Source organism: Paroedura picta, chromosome 13 (genome assembly GCF_049243985.1).
Source record: "Paroedura picta isolate Pp20150507F chromosome 13, Ppicta_v3.0, whole genome shotgun sequence".
Lineage (NCBI taxonomy): Eukaryota > Metazoa > Chordata > Lepidosauria > Squamata > Gekkonidae > Paroedura > Paroedura picta.
The window spans coordinates 17,148,262-17,169,016 of NC_135381.1; the positions used below are offsets into that span (position 1 = coordinate 17,148,262).

Genomic DNA, 20,755 nt, shown 5'->3' on the forward strand with positions numbered 1-20,755 from the left:
AGTAGCCTTTTGAAATACTTTTTCTATCCAAGACCTTAAAATGACGAGTAAAGAATCAACTGTTATTGGGTATCTCACAGGTTTACTGGACCTAAATGGTAGAAATAATAAGTAAAAACTCTGCTTTATACTCAGGAAATCTGTATAGCTGGTTTATTGCTTGAAATGGCCATCTAAGTTTCCTCTTTTTAAGATGATCAGTTGGACTCAACTACACGAGATGCTGGGACTTCTATGTTTCTAGTGTATTTTTCCTCTGATCAGATCTGATGCACAGAGGCACAATTAGATTGGGATTGCAGTACAAAATGAGGGGAGTTTTCCTGTATGTTGCTTTCCTGATCTCAAAAGGCCTCAGGAAATTATCATTTGCCCCACTGGGGCAAATATGGAACCTGTATGTCCAAATGGGGCATAGCTGTTCCATCAGGCCATTTCAGATTAGGAAAATGGCGCCAGGGAAAGCCACTCCCTTATGCTGTGAGCCTGATCCAACCCAATCCCTGATTTTTATACCAGGAAACATTTTTATTGGCCTTGCAAGTGCCATAGGACTCAAACGTTGTTCTGCTTCTTCAGATTAATATGGCTACCTACCTAAATCCATAATGGGAACCGTCTAACTTGACATGCTAATCTTTAAGTTATTTCTGTTGCTTCCCTAGTCCTTCACTGATAATTATAAAAATCCTTCAGTTTCCAGTAGTTGTTCTTCATATTGCATTAATTTTCTCAAATGGCCATCAGTTCTTATTTAATATAATACAAAATGCTGTACTATAATTGATGCCTAGTGGCATCTGCTTACGCTTTCATACTTCATGGATGGGAGATAAATTTGTTAATCATTAAGGGTCAAAATTCACATGAAAGAAAAGTCAGATGCATAGGAGGTTTTTGATTTAGATTGTATATTAAGGTTGTTTTTAATGTTCCAAGTTGCTTAAAGTGGAAAAAGACTGCACAAAATATTTACCTTTCCCCCATCTCCTGTAGCACAGTGCAGTCTGGGAGGGAGCTTTTGGAATATATTTTCTAAATTAGAATCTCTAAGAAGTAACATGATGATATTTTGTATCTATGATTTCCCCGAGATGTCAATATTTTTGATGAAACAAGCTAATTCTCTGCATGTGACCTTTCCTGCTTTCATTTATCAACCAAAGACAGACACTGTGATGGAACTGACTCCCCCCCCCTTCCAAATAATAAACCAGCCAATAATGTAAGCCAGTGAATGTGTGCTGCCTCATGACACCAAAACAGATTAGAAAGCACAAGACAACTCTTTTCAGTAGACTTCTATGTGACACAAAATGTAATCCTAGAACACTTCCCCTCCCTTTCACTTTGTAAAAATCATATGAGAGACATTTGTATTTTTTTTCTAAATGGGAGTTCCCAGCACACTGAAAATCAACAGGCTTTCTTGATAAACTCATACACTGCTACATTTGCTGAGGATGTAGACCAGGATTTTGTGAAACCCTGTGGTTTCTTGATAGCCCTAGTAGGGTCTCATAGGTGGGAGTTGATTAATTATGTTTTTAAATGGGTTAAACATTTATCATGTGATAGGACCATATATGGTCATGTCATCGGCCCATTATGCACGGGGGGGAAGGCCCGCATTCGAGGTGGAATGGCGTCGCCTAAAATCACCAATAATGCGTGGCGCTTGCTGCAACCGGCCGCAGATTTGATGTAGGCCGCCGAAAAAGCCGTGTTAGCGAAATGCGGAAGAAAGCGGAGCTCCCGGGCTACCAGAGCGCAACCAGAAGCGGCGCCGGAGTCACCGTGTGCATAATCGGATACTCTGGGTTTTGTGTTCTCTCCCGTGCATAAGCTTGCTTCGCTTCTTCCCCCTCCTCATTTTCCATGTGACCCGAAATCGCCGTTTCGGCGGCCGTGCATAATGGGCCATCCTGACCCGCACCTAAATAATTAATCTTAATTCGATTGATAAAGCAAGCAAGCGAATTATGGAGCTGGGAAGGGAGCAGCCCCAGGTAGGCATGTCCACAGCTATGCTTCCCAACCGTATTCTGCACGATCTCACCCCTTCTGGGGCTTCTCAAAGGCTGAAGAATGTTTCAGAGGTTTCTGTAAAAAAGTCGAGAAAGCCACTGGTGTAGACCAGGGGTAGTCAAACTGCGGCCCTCCAGATGTCCATGGACTACAATTCCCAGGAGCCCCTGCCAGCAGGGGCTCCTGGAAATTGTAGTCCATGGACATCTGGAGGGCCACAGTTTGACTACCCCTGGTGTAGACAGTTGGCTGAGCCTGAACCTCTCCATAGTATATGAAAGCTGAACAAGTGGCTGCAAATGATTTTTCTCCTTGCTGTCAAGGTTTGACAACTAGCTGAGATAGATTCAAATGGGCTGCCGTGTTGGTCTGAAGGAGCACAATAAAACCAGAGTCCAGTAGCACCTTTAAGACCAACAAAGATTTATTCAGGGTGTGAGCTTTCGAGTGCAAGCACTCTTCGTCAGACTATGCACTCCTTACATGACAGGGAATATATAGCAAAAATGACAGTTTTATAGAGACAGATGGGGCAAGCAGCATATGGTGAGGTGAGAGGCTTTGATCACTGACAACAGGCAGTTTGGTTTCTCCTTGTGTTTTTGTAAACTACACTGAATTCCAGGGGATTGATTGGCTGTTTTGACAAAGAATTATCCTTGGCTGTATTTGGCTGTGTGACACAGTCTACTGATGTAACAGAATTGATTTTTGCTATATATTCCCTGTCATGTAAGGAGTTCATAGTCTGACGAAGAGTGCTTGCACTCGAAATCTCACACCCTGAATAAATCTTTGTTGGTCTTAAAGGTGCTACTGGACTCTGATTTTAGCTGAGATAGAACGCCAGTGATCAAATGAAACTCTGACATTTCCATGCAAGACCCAAAACTCTATAGTAAAAGACTTTTCATATAGAATCTAATGTTTTAGTTTTATGTGTGATAAACAAGAATATGTCCAGAAAAGATTTGTTACCTTCCTTGAGCTTACAAAACAGAATGGCTTCAGAAATCAAAATATTGTGTAATAAATAATCAAATAATTGTGATATTATATAACGTAAACCCTTTCCCCCTATAGTTCAGATTTGTCAATCCATTATTTTCTCCCCAATACTACTACTTAACAAAGGGATATAGAAACAGAAAAAAATTCTATTTTGACCAGCTGTTTAACTGTATCAACAGAAATATACATGCAAAAATATCTGTCCTTGTGGACAGGATACGTAATTCTTGGAGTACTTTTACTAGTTGCTGGTATAAACACACACACACACGCAACTGGTAGAAGTACTCCAATAATTATGTATGTGTGTACATGTACATATATACATGCATATTGTGAACTGCCCCTAGCGCACTTGTGGGGAGGGGTGGAATAGAAGTTAAATAAATAAAAGCATCTGGCACAGCTCTGGCTGACCCATGGGTCACTTACACTGTATGTAAGATGTTCTTCCTGGAAGCTGGTCATCCCTTGGAACTTGAGACTTACAGTAGCGATCCCCAACCTGTGGGCCGCGGACCACATGTGCTCCTTCGACTAATCGGAGGTGGGCCCCGAAGGACACCTTCTCCCCCCCCCCAGTCCTTTACTTCATCCCTCCCGACCCTTTACAATACACTTTGGGTGTCATTGTCTCCCATCACTCCCAGATGGGACTACCTCATTGCAGAGAAACAAGTTCAGGGTTCCCATTGATTTGTCATTGTCATGAGTTAAAATTTCCATGAAAATAAAATGGTCCTTATGTTCATTGTTGTGGCGTGTCTGTATCTTATTTTGAAGGGATGTTTAAACATTACCATAGTGATCAGAGAGCATTAGGGCAGCGGTTGAGAGTAGAGGACTAAACTACCCCCTCACCAGGCCTCAGTAAAAAGTGTTGAGTGGTCCCCGGTGATAAAAAGGTTGGGGACCACTGACTTACAGCACCAGAGATTCCTGAGTCTCTCCCCTCCATAATGACTTGAGCTTAATACTAGTGAAATTAAACAAGCTGAGAATCCTTTTTATTTTGTGCTTCTTTCTAAACCATTAGCGGTTGCTTGCTTCTTTGAATAAAATCCAAATATACTTGGAACAGGAAAAAATTCCTTTGGGCTGCTTCCCTTATTGCTTGAATGACTAACAAAGCACTATGTTCATCCCAGGTACACATATCAAATATGTTTGCTTGGCTTAGCGATAGCAATACTTTTTTATGTTTCTAGGCTTGGTGACTTTACATTATGGCTGTGCAGGGAATAAACCTTCCCTTTTTTCTCCCGCGAAAAAAGCCAATCCTCACATTCCTCTACCTCTTCAGTGCTGGAAATGCTTCAGAAGAGCTCAGGAGGGTTTTGTTTAATCCACAGAGAACACATATTAGGAAGTCATAGGAGGATGCTTGGCATCTTCAAAAATTTTGTGACTTGGTCCATCCTCCCAAACTGCAGCCATTTTGTGATTGGTCCTGCCCCTTGGCAGTTATTATGTGGTGGCACCTGCTACCTTTCTCAATACTCCAGAATGGCAGGCTCAATAATGTTGTGGACATCTACATTAGGCCATATGTTTGCACAGAACTGCAGAAAACAGTACACAGGGCTGCAGCTTTCAGCAGCTGCCAGTAGAGTTACATCCAGACCGCTATAAACTTGCTTAAATTTACATGGGAGCAAGTCCAATGTTCAGGCTGGTTTGCGAGTGAGGCTTTTTGCCAGCTCATGATGGCATTATATAGATGTTACTCCAGGAGATATGGTGCTGGGAATATTTAGGATTGGGAAGATGGCATGTATAAAAACACGCTTTGTCATTTATTCTCTCAGATCTCATTCTGGGTTAATTAAGATATAAGGACTTTGGGAGAAGATATAACAGGGTGATTTGACCTGCGTGAAACAAGTGCTGTCTCGTTTTGGTTCAGAAATCATAGTTCAGAAATCATAGGAACCACCCAAGGCAGAAAATCCAAATCGTGCTGTCATCCAAAGCAACAAAAATAGATTTAAAAATGGCCTGGTTGAATGGTTAGCACAATCTGCCCTCTCGTCTACCTCATCATTGTTGTACATAATTAGAAAGGTAGGTATTAACCCTCATTTGCTCCCTCTTCTTGTAACACAACAGCATAAATGTAATAAAGTCTTAATGATAAGATTCAGTTCAATTCAAAGTTCTCTCTGGAGAAGTTAGTTGAAACTGGAGTTTCGCTTCTTTCTGGGAACAGAGGGGACTGAGAAAGGCCTAACTATCTGTAACTAAGTAACTGTTTTTAATTTAATTAATTATGCACCATAATAAATAATCAACAAGTTTTACATTATTTTATTGTACAGCTCAACTTCTGAGTTCCTTCCTTCCCACACCAGCAATGTCATGTGAGAATGAGCCCTTGGCACAGAGGAAGAGGAATCTGGATGCTCAAAGAATATTATTGAACATAAGAACTCAGCAGTAGTTTGTCCTGCCATCTACTCACTTGTGTCATAAAACCAACCTGTCTAGTTTCAATTTGTGGCTTTTTTAAATATTTGCTTTCCACAGAATTATTAACTAGCTGGCAAGTTTATGCAGAAGCCATGCAGTCTGTAAAGCTGGAGAGCTGGAGAGCACTCTTGGGCAGATTTTTGTTTTTTAAAAAGAACTTGTACCACAAACCAATTCCCCCAGTCTTACATGCAATAATTCAGACGGAGATCACCCCAATATAGTTTATATGTTGGGATTCAGAGTGACATTTCTGGCATTCTTAGATATCTGACAGGCACACATCAGAAAAGAGGTTAAGGGCTCTGTAATGGTATTGACTCATAGCTGCAGGCAGTGAATTCAGATAGGAATAATTGGTGGGGGCAGATGCAGCATCAGAAGAATGAAAATACAGACACTTGCAGGCCTTCCAACTAATGATGTTCGCAGCAATGACAAATTGCTTTTCTGTCAGAAACTTTCTTGGGATTCTGAGGCTTAACCCAGGAACCTTGAAGTCCAGGTTCACAACCCTTTTAAAACACAGAGACTGTTACAACCAGTGTGGTATAGTGTGTGTGTGTGTGGGGGGGGGAGGTTGTATGTGCAGAGTCTGTGGATACTTTTGGGATTTTGGGAAAGCATAGTGACTACAGTGTTGTGTCTGTAGACCTGCTGAGGACTGAGCTTGAGGTCTGAGGCAGGATTACAATGAAATTAGCCCATGTGTGGCTAGATTCCGATGGCAGGATCCAGTCAGTTTAAAGTGAAACTGGCCAATAGTGTGCACTGGCAGGAATATCTTTTGTTCTATGTGTGTTTATATGTTGGGGTTTTCAGTGCATTGTTCGGTTCAGTTTCTGTTCAGTTCTGTTTCTTGTACAATCATGCTGGGGTCACAAGAAAGAGCTGAAATGAACTCCCAATGTTCTGATCTCTGAACTCACAGATTTAACTTGCAGAATGGCTACCCAAGAGCGTGGGGGAAATTACAGAACACTGGGACGCCCTTTGACACACCTGCTTCTTAAGAGCTATTCTGCGCAGGTGATGCCTCCTAGGCTCAGCTGAAGCACCTCATCCTCCAGAGAGACTGAACAAAGCTGGCAGTTCAAGAAAGAGGAGAGTATGCTGTCTTCATAAGGAAAAGTTGCCAAGCTCCAAGACAAAAGAAAGACTATGTTTATGGCCAAGCCAAGAGCAGACAGCTGTGCCATGTCTGCTTGAGATGAATTCAGTTCAGTGTTTTGCTAGTCAGAAACCAGCTGTTAGGGAGTGACTCAAAGCTCCCTGATTTTATTTATTTTACTTGTTCCATTAAAGACACTTTGAATGTTATCCCCAAGAAGCAAGCAGGCATCCGAAAATATACTGGCAGGTGCCGTGGTGAGGACTTGAAGGTTAGAATGATATGAGCCCCACTCCTCTACAAATCTTACTGAGTGACCTTGAGCCATAAACTCTGTTAGGCTAACTGATTTTGCTAGATTGTGCTCATGGAATAATGGATCAAAGGAGAGCCTGAGGTCCTTGATGGATGGGTGCAGCAAAAATATAACTAATAGTAGGGATGTCAGACTGATATGCAACTAGCTTGAATTGAGCCTCCAGATTTTCTGGGATTGACACTCTGAGCCCAGTTTGCTGCTGTTCCCTGGTCAATGGAGCAGTGCATTCTGCTTGCTGCACTTGAAGTTTCCAGCTCAGGTTGCTGACCTCTGGGCCTCTGAGGGGACATCGAACCTTCTGGGACAGAGCAGGTATAACTGCCGACAGTCCTGACCTGGTGTTGGGGAGCAGTCATGTGTTAATGACACATGTGCACTTCATGTCGTAAGTGGGTATCAGCATCCCTTGTTTCACTTCCTATTTCTATTTATCACTGAGTATCAAATTAATTGTTAACTGCTTCCCTTCTAGTTGTCACAGTTTGTGTGTACAGTTCTGTTTTATGTTGCATTGTTGTAATGAGGATGTGGACCATTTATTAAAATCAGTGGACTCTATGCGTCTTCTTTGTTCCTTTGGTGGGATTTGGTGTTTCAACACAACTTGCTGATGTATGCATAGGCCAGGCTTTCTCAACAGGCATTTAATGAAACCCTGGGGTTTCTGGAAGCCTGAAGAATGTTTCAGGGGTTTCTCAACAGTAAAAAGGTTGAGAAAGGCTGTTACAGGCCCTTGCTAAATTTAGAGAAATTTTTAAAGGCAGCAACAGATAAGAAAACTTATAAAAGTTCCCAGACCTTTGAAATTAATAGTAACAGAGATGGCTACTTGCAGGTATAGATGTACAATCAACCCAACCTGTTTATCAGGCTAGAAGTTAAATGAAAAACATTATTAGTGTGCTCTGGTTTTTTATTGGTTGAATTTTAAAATATCATGTATTTCCATAAATTTTCCTGTTGAAAGAATTCTTTGTATCTCATGGCTCCTCTCTAGGGTCAAGACTCCTAAACTGGACAGTCCAGATGAAGGATAACTAAGCTACCCGGTATGGCCACAGAATAGGAAGAGATGGAAATAAGCAGGAAGTGATGCATGATAAAATAAAATATTATTCAAATTCTGAGCATATAGGTGTCTAGATTGGTTGATGTTACCCCATAAAGAGATCACTTATTCCTGGGATTGGTACCCATTCTGAAAACATCAGTACATTTTTTTTTATCCCTAGCCAATAATATTCTCAGAGTAACATACAAAAATAATCACTTCCAATAAGAATATCACAAAAGTTCAAGATGGAAACAAGTTCCATTGAGTTGGAGAAGACTTTTTCTCACAGAGTGACCATGACCTTGAAAGCCAAATGGCTGTTAAGTACAGAACTTACATAACTGCATGAGACCTTTCAAGTGTGAATCTTAGCCTTTCTTGTGGCAGCATGCTCAATATATTTACAATTTTGTTGTAAGAGCTCTCTCCTGTCCTAGTGCTTCTGCTAGAGTAATAGTATACCACACACGTATGTGCTATGCACATACCTGCCCCCTTGCTTAAACAAAATTATAACATTCTAATTGAAGACTACACTCAGCTGTAGTCATTTCCAAGTCTCCTGTGTAATATGTAGCATTTCAACTAACTGAATCAATGCAGTCTGTGAATCTTGTGTAAGAACATCTACATTGGGAAGCATTTCATTGCTTTCAGTTTTATTTACAGCAACCATCTGCTTAGTTCACACTCTCATTTTTTAGTCTTGGGAAATACTATTTGGAAGAAAAGCAACGGATGAATGGTGTGGCTTTTAAACCTAGCTGTAAAGAGATTTCTAACAGTGCAACCTGGCATCTTTAAAGGTGGAGAATCATAATGTGTCACAGGTGCCACCGTTACGAAACTGTGTGAAGGAAAGAGGAACTTAAAAACTGGGCAGGAAATCTGTGAAGACAATGTTAGATTGATATATTTCACAGCAGGCAGAGTTGACCTGGCCATTTAATTTACCCAGACTGTCCTTGTGGGGTTGTTGGCGACCTGGAGCAACAGAGCCAAGCACCAGTAGTTTTGCCAACACCGTGGGGCATTTGTTTTGGATGCTTCAGGAGGAACAATGGTCAATGACTGCTTACCCACTGTCTCCTCTGCCATCACTGCCATGAGGCACAACAAAATCAGTGTCAGTAGCACCTTTAAGACCAACAAAGATTTATTCAAGGTGTGAACTTTTGAGTGCAAACACTCTTCATCAGACTATGAACTACCATCATGACAGTGGGAATATAAAGCAAAAGTTAATTCTGTTAAATTAGTAAACTGTGTCACAACATCCAAGTACAGCCATATGATAATTCTATGCCAAAACAGCCAATGAGTACCCTCGAATTCAGTTGTAGTTCACAAAAACATAGGAGAAATAAAACTGTTTGTCAGTGATCAACAGCTCCCACCCCACCATTTGCTGCTGGGCCCATCTGTCTCCATCCAAGTGTGAAACATTCCTGCAAGTGAAATGCTGCTCTCCTGAGACCAGGGAATTAAACTCCAAATTCCATTACATATCACTAACCTCAAATTACAGTCACATTGCCCCAAATAAAATAAAATGTGAGAAATGCGTAGTGAGATAAAAAAAAACCCTATGTCCTTGTTGAGTCCAGGGTATGTCATAGTTTTGACCGTTGTAATAACTTGCATTTCTACAATCTCCCTTTCTAGCCTATTCTTGAAGTTCTTTTGCAATAAAACAGCTTTCAGGTCCCTTATGGAATGTCCTGGAAATTTGAGGTGTTCCCCTACAGGTTTTTCAGTTCTGTGGTTTTTGATATCAGACCTCTGTCCATTTATTCTTTGGTGGAGGGTTTGACCTGTTTGCCCTATGAACAGAGGGGTATTGTTGGCATTTGATGGCATATACAATGTTGGAAGATGAGCATGTGTATAAGCCTTTGATGGTGTAGGTGATGTTGTTAGGTCCAGTAATTGTGGCATTGGAGTGTATGGGGCAGCAAAGTTGGCATCTGGGTTTGTTGCAAGCTCTAGTACCAGTGTCAATGTTCCCATTTGATGCTGCATTGTTGTGGGTGAGGAGTTGTTTGAGATTGGGGGGCTGTCTGTGTGAAAGAAAAGGTTTACCCCCCCCCCCCAGTCCATACACTCTGTTCTCTATAGAGGTCTCTACACAAATTAATGGACAGATTAATAGTCTGAGGAAGTGTGCTTGCACTCGAAAGCTCATGCCTTGAATAAATCTTTGTTGGTCTTAAAGGTGCTTCTGGACTCTAATTTTGTTGTGCTACTTCAGACCAACACGGCTACCCATTTGAAGTCAGTTTCTGGGCTGATCAACGTGGATTGTTTGTGGGACATTTTACCTATCCCTGAGTGTAGTTGTTGTTAGGTGCAAAGTCGTGTCCGACCCATCGCGACCCCATGGACAATGATCCTCCAGGCCTTCCTGTCCTCTACCATTCCTCGAAGTCCATTTAAGTTTGCACTGACTGAGTTCACACATGCAAATAACTCAATTTGTGTAGCAGTGGAGTTTGGCTTTCTGGGATGTGGACACCAAATGTTATTAATACAAGCTCATTTTGAACCTGGTCTAGACCTCTGGAATTCAGACCTAAACTGACATGTCTTCTTTTGGACATATTTTATGCAAGCCTTTACTACAGTTCCCTTTCCCCAAACTTACTTTATAGAGCCTAGAGGGCAGTAAGGAGCACTCGTAGTAAGTGAATACCTCATGATAGAGACACAGAAGCTGTTGCCATTTTGTGGAGTCGCATCTATTGATAGCAAAATTTGAGAACTGGAGGCAGGTAGGGAAGGCTTGCAAATTGCAACAGGGGTTGATAGTGGTGAGGTCGGTCAGGCCCTATTGTGCTATCAGTGGCAAAGGGGCCCAGTTTAGAACAGGCGTGAAATTAATAAGAACATAGAATGTCCCATGAACATTCTTCAACATGAGCTGTAAAAATCTGGCCCAAGGAGTTCACCTATTAATAACAGAGACCCAGAATTCAAGGTGGTATATGAGTTGAGCCACATTGCTGAATGTTCATTAGTCTAGTTTTCAAGGGACTTGGGAGTTCCAAGTGCGCATATGGACTGTGGAGTTTATTGTGGAACCTATGTGATGGGAAACTCCCATCCATGGTATTGCATGTGCGTTTGAATGTTGGGTGGGACCTTTAATGCTCATACACATTTGTTTTATAGTGTTTTGTGTACTGAATGTTTTTATAGTCTGTGATTTTATTGTATTTTTCTGTTATTCGGCCTTGTGTTAGCCATCTGGGCTAAGGGTAGCCTTAGCCGAACCTGTTGAACCATTTAGATCTCCAGGTCCCTTCGCAATCTGAAATGACGTGTCTGTTGACTGTGGTGACGATGCCTCTCTCTATCATGAGTAATGTGTAATTGCATTCATTATAGGAGCAGTGATTGTGGAAATGGTTTTATTACCCCAAGGACCTTGTGTTATAGCTCTTTAAGGGTTTAGTATGCTGTGTTCACATGTCCCAGTCTTGTCCTGGGACCCTCTGAGATATTTATATGAGACCTATATCTGAAGGAGAGATTGTTGGTCCTGAGTTGTGTGAATCTCTTCCTTGAGTCTCTGGAAAGTGGAGGAAAGTGTTGCCTTCCGAGGACTTTACTCTCTTTCTTCTTGTGCTGATCCTGTCGAATCCTTACTGAGGGTGAAGCTGCCATCATCTCAGCTACTCTCTTGGAAGGTGATGAGGGATCATCTGATGGAACTTGCTTTCTCAGGCAAAAACCAGTGCAGAATGCATAGCTTAAAATTTGTTTATTATGTCCCACTGTACATTCCTGTGTATGAAGTCACTTTGGGTCTTGCTTAATCATTTTGCAAACTGGGAGACTTCTATTGTCAAAACATTTTGGTTTAGTTTCTGTTCATATTCAGGGAAGGGCCAAGGAATTTTGGCATCCTGTGGCAGCTACTTGTGGCCCCTGCCCCCACAAAGGTATATGCATGTACCCATCATGACCCAGGTGCACTCTGAACCCTAAACCCACTGTGAAGCTGGAGGGAGAGAATGTGGCAGAGCTGGTGTCTGCCTGCTCTTCCTTTCTCCCTTCTAGGTAGGGGTGTGTCAGGGAAAAGCAAGCCAAGTCAGCTGCTGTTTCCCTGTTTGCTGTTGGAGGGCGGGAGTGGAGTCTGGCACAGTGGATCTAGCAGGGAAAATCGGGGAGTGAGTAAAGCAAGCTGGTTAGAGATGCTGGGTAACCATTTGGAGCTGCAACCTGCCCCATTAAGTGTCTTTTGGTGCCTCCATCTCTGATGCCCTTTTTCCTTCCTGATGCCCAGAATCCTTTTTCCTTTTAAAGACATCTAGAGCAGGCTTTCTCAACCGCGGTTTTGTGAAACCCTGGGGTTTCTGGATGGCCCTGGAAGGGTTTCCTGAATGAGTGGAAGTTAAATTTTTAATACATATTTTAAAAAATGCTGGCAGGGGCTCATGGGAATTGTAGTCCACGGACATCTGGAGGGCCGCAGTTTGACAACCCCTGCTGTAGACTCTGGTTGAGTGCTTGCTGTTTGATCACAGGTGTTTATGTGTATTGTCCTCTGCACAGCTGCCCCTTTTCTTCCAACTGAAATTTCCATTTGGAGGTACCTGGCATGGAAGTGAAGCCGCAACGACATAGCAACTCAAGTTTCCAGCCAGTCTGTCTCTTTCATCAAGAGCTATAGCCCAACCGTTCACAGTTCAGCCTCATTGCACCTTATTTCCTTATAAGTTTAGTTCCCTCGTATTGATATTGGTTTGTGTATTGTTACAAGCTTGGCTTCTGATTATAAGACAAATTATAAGACAAATTATAATGTGTCCTAACTATTGTGGATGTTTCATTGGTGGGCCTAAATGTTAGGAGGTGGCTCTGGGCCCCATCAGCACTTAGAAGAGCAGGGTTAAAAACAGTGTGGTTCAGATTCTGGAAGACAGAATCAGAGTCACTGCTAGAACTTGGGTGCAGGATCTCAGTCTTATGGAATGTGATGTGGGGTGGTGAAGCTGTTGTCTTTTAGGCGTGCTCTATTTATATATTTGTAACAGAAGCAAATACTACAAAAATGCCATAAATGCCAGCCCCTGGAACTTCTCACCACTCCGAAGTAGGATGTGAATTTAATTTCCTTAAAATCTCTTTTTAAATTATATGGTTGTATTTAACAGATTTTAATTTATTATGTGATTTAGTTTTAATATGTATTATGGGTGTGGATTTTGCTGAAAAAATATCCAAAAAAGTACCTTATCGGTATTATTTTTGGATATTAATTCAGCCAGATTTTTGGGTTGAAATGGCTGATCCAAAAATTTCTTGTAATATTTTTCAGGATAGCAGGATTTTTCAGGGTAGCAGCAGTGAAAGTGCATACAATGGGCTCTCAATCCCCATAGATGCCTTTTGAATGAACTTGCAGCTTGGAGAAAGCATTTAAAGAAACTGTAAGCCCTTTAAATGCCTTTGGAGTTCACTTGCATCACTGCAGTTTGCAAAAGGCACTTAAATGTTAAAGGAATCCTTTAAAGTTTAAATCTTTCCCCCCTCCTTTGGAAACAATGGAGTATGGGGGAATCTCCTTTGGAAAACAGAATAGGACTCCCTGGTCCAATCGTTTTCAAACTTGGGAGGTTTTTTGAGGAGGGGCACCAGCAGTTATGATGTAAATTTGATGCCTCTATCTCACACACAAGGCTCCTTTCACACATGTTGGATAGAGCACTTTTGATGCACTGTAGCAATGTATGAAACCAGAAAACTCAGTTGCAAATTATTGTTGCATTATCCCTTGCATGTGAAAGCAGCATAAGAGTGAGTATTATATACCTTTGTGAGGTATATAATAGAATTTCTTTTAAATTTGGGCTAGTATGTACAAATGGCCAACTATAATGATGAAATTAATAATATAGTTATGAAATACATCAGTTATGAAATTTGAAATTAAAAAGGTTTGAAGAAAGGACTACAGTATTTTATAGAAAATGTCTTTAAAATTATAATGATGGGGATGTTGCAGATCTGGAATTTACAATATATTAGTTTACCCTGTGCAGATAAACTCTTACCAGGCTCCATCAGTGGGCAATAGCACAACATGACAACTCTAAAGCAGATTGCAACCAATTTATATATGGGATTGGAAGGATTAAGCAATGAACTTGTGCCATTGACGGATTAGTTTCTATAGATTAAAGACATTGGCTTGATCTAATCCAGTTATCTGGGCACTGTCACTGTCTGGACCTTTGCAAGCTCTTGAGGAACACAAGGATTGGCTCAGGGACTAGAGAAACTAGCTTCTGTGATAGCAGCAGGTAAAAGAGCATCTCTGGAAGAAAACACTGTGTGGCACCTTTTCAATATGGAACTTTTTTGCTGATTAGTTTATGACTGCAAAGAGCAAGTAATAAGAAAATGGGCATTTCTCATCCCTTCTTTAGAAAAGATGACTCCAGGAAAGTTTAGTGTTGCCTTTCCAGTGATGTCTGCCCAAAAGGTTTGGGTTTTGGTCCCTGGCTGGCTGTGAGGACAGGCTAGCTCACCTCTAGGTCCCCAACACAAACACTGAGACACTAACTCAACTGGCTAGCTCTCATCTGATTTCCCCAACACAAGCACACCATGACACTAACTCAAGCCTTCTCCTGAAAGGATCTGTGATGACATCTAACTGCTGAATCTCTTCCTGTGCGGGTCACAGCAAAATAACACTGGGCCAAATGGTCAGGACAACACAACTTCTGCAATTCAAAGAGGCCTCACTAGATAAAAATGGATTCAAATGGGTAGCCGTCTTGGTCTGAAGTAGTACAATAAAATCAGAGTCCAGTAGCACCTTTAAGACCAACAAGGATTTATTCAGGACATGAGCTTTCGAGTGCAGGCACTCTTCCTCAGACTATGAACTCCTTACATGACAGGGAATATATAGAAAAAATCAGTTCTGTTATATCAGTAGACTGGTGTACATCAATCTAGTGATGTAACAGAATATATATTTGCTGTATATTCCCTGTCATGTAAAGCAGGGGTAGCCAACCTGTGGTCCTCCAGCTGTCAATGGACTACAATTCCCATGAGTCCCTGCCAGCATTTGCTGATAGGGGCTTATGGGAATTGTAGTCCATGGACATCTGGAGGACCACAGGTTAACTATGCCTGATGTAAAGAGTTCATAGTCTGATGAAGAGTGCTTGCACTCAAAAGCTCATGCCCTGAATAAATCTTTGTTGGTTTTATAGATAACAATGGAAACGGCTCCTCAGAGGGGAGCCTCCTTCTCGCAGATCCTGATTTCCATTGGGTGGGATTCTGCCAGTGCAAAAGGTACCTTCAAAGAGAGCAACAACTAGCCTAAACCTCAACCGTCTCCCAGCTTTAGGGGGTGGGGACAGGATTAGACAGGGTCTGCCTTTGCTTTCTGTTGCACAGCGTCTCTGTATTGATTCTCTGGTTTTATGTAACTCTGGAGTGATTTTTTAAAAATAGATTCTTTCCTTTTTTCAACCATCCGAGTCTCAGTGTGTTTATTTGCTCTCTGCAATCGGGAAGAGCCATGAAGGCTTGAAGGGGACTCCCCTAAACCTTCCTTACACTGGCCCTGCTGGAAACTCTGTGAATTAGGCCGCATTTGCAGGTTTTGTGATATACTTTCTTGGTCAATGCTTTAAGATGTTTAATTGCACTCCTAGCAACATGTTTGAGTATTAAAACTTTCAATTTTTTAAAAGATTACATAAAATTCAACCAATTTTGGATTTTAGCTAGAAAGGCAATGTATTAATAAGTAGCGTGGTGGAAAGTATAATTTTGTCACCGCTGATTTATGGCTACCATTTTCAAGACAGATGTTCAGAGATGGTTCGCCACTTCTCTGTCACAAACCTGGTGTTCTCCCATCCAAATACAAGTCAAGACAAACTCAGCTTAGCCTCTGAAATTTGACAAAAGCGGGCTAGCCTGGGCTATCCAGGTCAGGACATGAATTAGCAATAGCAGCAAGAAATGTTGAATAACCAATAAGGGCCAAAAATATTGCTAGAATCTAAAACACAAATGAATGACAAACTATTGGTACATGTGGGAGCAGAGATTATTACAGTATGTTCATCAGTGTTTTGTTGGGTTTTAGACCATTTTGAAATAAGTGTTTCAAAGCAGAAAGTTACTATACATTAAGGGGTAAAATAGAATTGCTTCCCTCTAATCCAGCCTTTTTCAACCTTTAGTGGTCCCCAACCCCCGGTCCGGAGACCGGTCCGTGGATCAGTCAGCACCAGGCCGCGGCTCCTCCTCGTCCTCCTCCCCAGCTGCTGCCTTGGGGGCTGCCCTGCCACTCTGCCGCTGGTTCACCTTTGGTGCTCTCCAGTGACCGCCATGGCTGGGGCTCCCCCTCAGTGTGGCACTGCGCAGCTGCTGCTGGCAGCACCCTCCAGCGAGCGGCGGGAAGTCGGGGGCGCAGGCAGGAAAGCAAGTGGAGCAGGGGCTCAGGCGGCGACATCCCTCGGCAAAAGTCTACCCCCCCCCCCAGGCCTCAGTAAAATTGTCAAGCGTTGACCAGTCCCCAGTGATAAAAAGATTGGGGACCACTGCTTTAGACTATGCAGTTGGCATTTCTGTGAACTTCAGAAATTTATGAAGTTACGTAAGGGTATATTTTTAGACATATCCAACAAGACATGATATGCTTATTATATTTTATAACCGTAACAGATTATTATGCAGAATCTTGCTCAATAGTTTTTACTATCTACATTTCCATAGTGGGGAGTCAAGAGGTTGAAGGGGGGAAATAAATGGGGCAGGAGTCACATGGGATACATGAAAACAAAAGCAGGCGTATATACTTAGGCATAATTTCAGTTAGAGACAAGCACTGAGGGATTATGGATCTACTTTATCACTGAATCAGTTAAGTGGAATTGAGCTAGAGTGTCTTGCTCAATAAAAGAACAAGAGTGGGGATCATGGATTCCGCAAAGATCAATATTTGTGTAATTGAAAATTATTATCCACTGTTTACAAAAAAAAAAAGGAAGAAAGTAAAATCAAGTACAAGAACACATGCAGAACAATCACACAAATGGTTTACAATGCTAGGTACAGGATGTAACTGAAAGAGCCGGTAAGCAAGTTGTAGAACAATTATGTCCTCTAGTTTTATGAAAACGGCAGGAGAGGGATTGTCATCACTTCTTGCTGCCAGAGGAGCACTGACAATCAGCTTAGCAGCACTGTTTGCTTTCGTGTTGGGCTTGGGTAAGAACAGCAGACTAGAAAGACAAGAGGACTTGATTTCCTAATGTTCTAAGGACATATTTTCCAGGGCCCCTCATTTGTTTGGCATACCAAGATTTCTTGCTTTCCACTTAGCACTTCCCAACTAGGTTGTCGAGCATTCTCTGTTCTGGCCCCTACCTGGTGGAACGAGCTCCCAGAAGAGATCAGGGCCCTGACGGAGCTTAAACAGTTCCGCAGGGCCTGCAAAAAGGAGCTCCTCCACCAGGCATTTGGCTGAGACCAGACGTAATCAACAGCGACCAAGGGCCCCTGCTCCCCCCCACCCCCCCTCAGAATTCAATCAATAAACCACCCCCCTCAGAATCCCATCAATAAGCCCTGGACCTGTTTGTAGTACTATATTGTTATACCATTATATTGTGCTGTTATTTTGGTTACAATTATTAGTTATCAGTTATACATGTTACAGACTGTTTTATGTATTGTTCTCTGTTATGATGTAAACCACCCTGAGCCTCCGGGGAGGGCGGTATATAAGTATGATAAATAAAAATAAAAATAAATAAATAAATAAATAGTACAATGTTCAGCAGCACAAATAGTATGCAAGGCTCACATCAGAAAAACCGTATCTCCCAACTGAATTCATGTATTCTCTCCTCCTTTCACTGTCTTAACAGGTTGTGAATGCAGATTCACAGATCCAGGCTGGACCAGCTTGAACAGCTGAGTGTCAAGGGAAAGCCGAATAAACACAGCACCACACCTGACTGGAGCTTCAGCTGCACCTGAAGGCGTCACCACACTACCTGGGAAATATAAGGGAAACTGAAACACTTCAGAAGCCAGTGCAGCTCTTGACATTTGCACAGCAGGAGAGCAGTGGAATTATGCAGGAGAGCAAGAAGTATTTGGCAGATTTGACCACCCTGTGGGGAAGGGAAGGGTCTAATTCTTAGCAGAAATGTACAACTATTTACTGTTGGAAAGAGGGAGTGCCATGAGATCTATTGTCTGTTTGTGGTTGTTACAAATAGCTTTGCAACCCTTCTGGGACTGAAACAGTACAGGTCCACTGGGGCAAAGCATATGTTAGACAGTGTTATTTAAAAAAATAAAATAAAATTCCTGCTCCCAGAAGCTACACTTGGTACATGCATTAAGATACCACAGCTCCTTTTTGCAGACAGAGAGAGGGAGACAGAGGTCAAAAGGACAAAAAGAAATAAATCTCAAAATCCCCCCTTTTCCTAGGCTCTTCTGTACCATGGGATGTAGGCAAAGCTCTGAGGAGAAAGAGGCAGCGCGGCGGTCCCGAAGGATTGACCGCCACCTGCGCTCTGAGAGCCAGCGGCAACGACGCGAGATCAAACTCTTACTTCTTGGCACAAGTAATTCTGGGAAGAGCACCATTGTCAAGCAGATGAAAATTATCCACAGTGGTGGCTTTAATTTAGAGGCCTGCAAGGAGTACAAGCCCCTGATTATCTATAACGCCATTGACTCCCTCACACGCATCATTCGGGCTCTGGCCACCCTTAAGATTGAGTTTCACAATCCCGACAGAGCCTATGATGCAGTGCAGCTTTTTGCCTTGACAGGCCCGGCTGAAAGTAAAGGTGAGATCACACCGGAGCTGCTTGGTGTCATGAAAAGGCTCTGGGCTGACCCGGGTGTGCAAGAGTGCTTTTGTCGTTCCAATGAATACCACCTAGAGGACAATGCTGCCTATTACTTGAATGACCTGGAAAGGATTGCTGCATTGGACTATATTCCTACAGTTGAAGATATTCTGCGCTCTCGGGACATGACTACGGGGATTGTGGAAAATAAGTTTACCTTCAAAGAGCTGACTTTCAAAATGGTGGATGTGGGTGGGCAGAGGTCTGAGCGCAAAAAATGGATCCATTGTTTTGAGGGGGTTACAGCAATAATTTTCTGCGTGGAGCTGAGTGGATATGACTTGAAGCTGTATGAAGATAACCAAACAGTGAGTCCATATTCTTTTTTCCCCCCCTTTGCTGGTTTAGAGAGTTCTACTGCTTGTACGTTGACAGTGACTATAGATTCAGGATAAGTTAACTGCTTGCTTCTGTTTTGAGTGCTTAATAAGGAAAGGTCTAATTCCCAACTACCATTGGGGCTTTCCCTCCTCAGTCTCGGTGACAGAAGATAGGAGTTACAAATCCCGGTTAGTTGCTCTGACCAGTGTTTTTTTGTTATGTTAATGGAAGAGAGTAGAACTCACATTACTACTGACTGAAGCCTTTCTGTTTCTCCTGAAGCTCAGCAGAGATGGCCAAAGTTTGCACCACAACTGACATCATTTGTAGCTGTCAGGGATTTGATAATCACTTTAAATGAAATAGTAAGATTTCTGTTATAACAATTGTGACCTAATATATATTGGAGGAAAATCTCTATAAAGCATTTTCAAAACCCACATCTTAAAAGGTGATTTTCAAAATTTCAAAAACTGTTAACACTTTGTCCTGTTTTAAGATGCCTGGCTTCAAAATGTGATTTATCGAGACTATTGTTAAAAGGTTTTTGCTGTCCACTTACATGGCTACTTTTCTAATCATTAAAAAATTCTTCCTTTGCATTTCCTTTTTTAATATTAATACCAGGCTTCGGTTACCTTGAGCAAGCAGATACAGTAACTATAGCAATGGCTGAATATGTAAAAGTGTGTGTATATCACTGCATTCACCCGTCTTGACCTGCATTGTCCATTCTGTTTATGTTTTCCAGTATCCTTGCTTAATATTGAATTTAACTGAGAAGGTAATATACCTAATTGCAGTGCGTCCTTTGGAGAGCATTTCCTGTATGGAAGTCATGATAGCCAGTGATCAGTGAACTGTCTTGGTTACCAAATGCGCTTCATACAGGAAATTGCATTAAAACCTGTTCATGGTCATTGCCAATAATGTATGTGCTCTACAGAAGATAATTTTGTATTATGTTGGACTTTGGTGGAGTCTTATGAGCTGTTGCACAGCGAAATGCTGCACTGACACTACAGATGAAATAACCTTAGTCCCTTCTTGCCGATTCCTTTTTCTGGTGGGGAGGGGTAAGGGAAACGCAAGGAGAAGAGTGCAGAAATGGGAGAAGCAGCTTCAGGGAGGATGGAGACTTCTTTCCAACTCTTTGATACATGGATTCCTTTGGGACAAGAAGAAGAGCTCAGTGTTCCTGGCAATATGTTCATGGCACAAATAATTCAGTTTGATGTCTATAAAAATACAGCCTATATGTTTTGAAACCAAGCACTTTTATGTAATGGGGTAAATGCATCCTTTTCTGTGAGATGGGATTATATAACATTATATGGTTCCATTTAGGTGATGTACAATTATAGCAGTTGGAGTTTGGGTAAGAGTAGACAGATGTTAGCGGGAGACAAGTGTTATTTCAACTGGTTTTGTAATGCATACTGTGGTTTGGGAAGAGGAAAGAATGTCTAATTTTGTCAGACTATCTGCAGATTTATAAAGCAGTTCCTATCAGGTATGGCATAAGT

General features: G+C 41.9%; 2 protein-coding genes across 3 annotated transcripts in view; one reads left to right on the forward strand and one right to left on the reverse strand.

The window, feature by feature from the left end:
* RSPH14 (radial spoke head 14 homolog) overlaps positions 1-20,755 on the reverse strand; it is a 67,610-nt gene that overhangs the window by 19,424 nt on the left and 27,431 nt on the right. The window lies entirely within an intron of this gene.
* GNAZ (G protein subunit alpha z) overlaps positions 1-20,755 on the forward strand; it is a 45,938-nt gene that overhangs the window by 3,360 nt on the left and 21,823 nt on the right. For both annotated transcript variants that reach the window (XM_077308849.1, XM_077308848.1), the window contains one exon: positions 17,907-19,216. In XM_077308849.1, coding sequence (XP_077164964.1) covers positions 18,494-19,216 — 723 coding nt within the window. In that variant the 5' untranslated portion in view covers positions 17,907-18,493. The remainder of the gene's footprint in view (positions 1-17,906; positions 19,217-20,755) is intronic.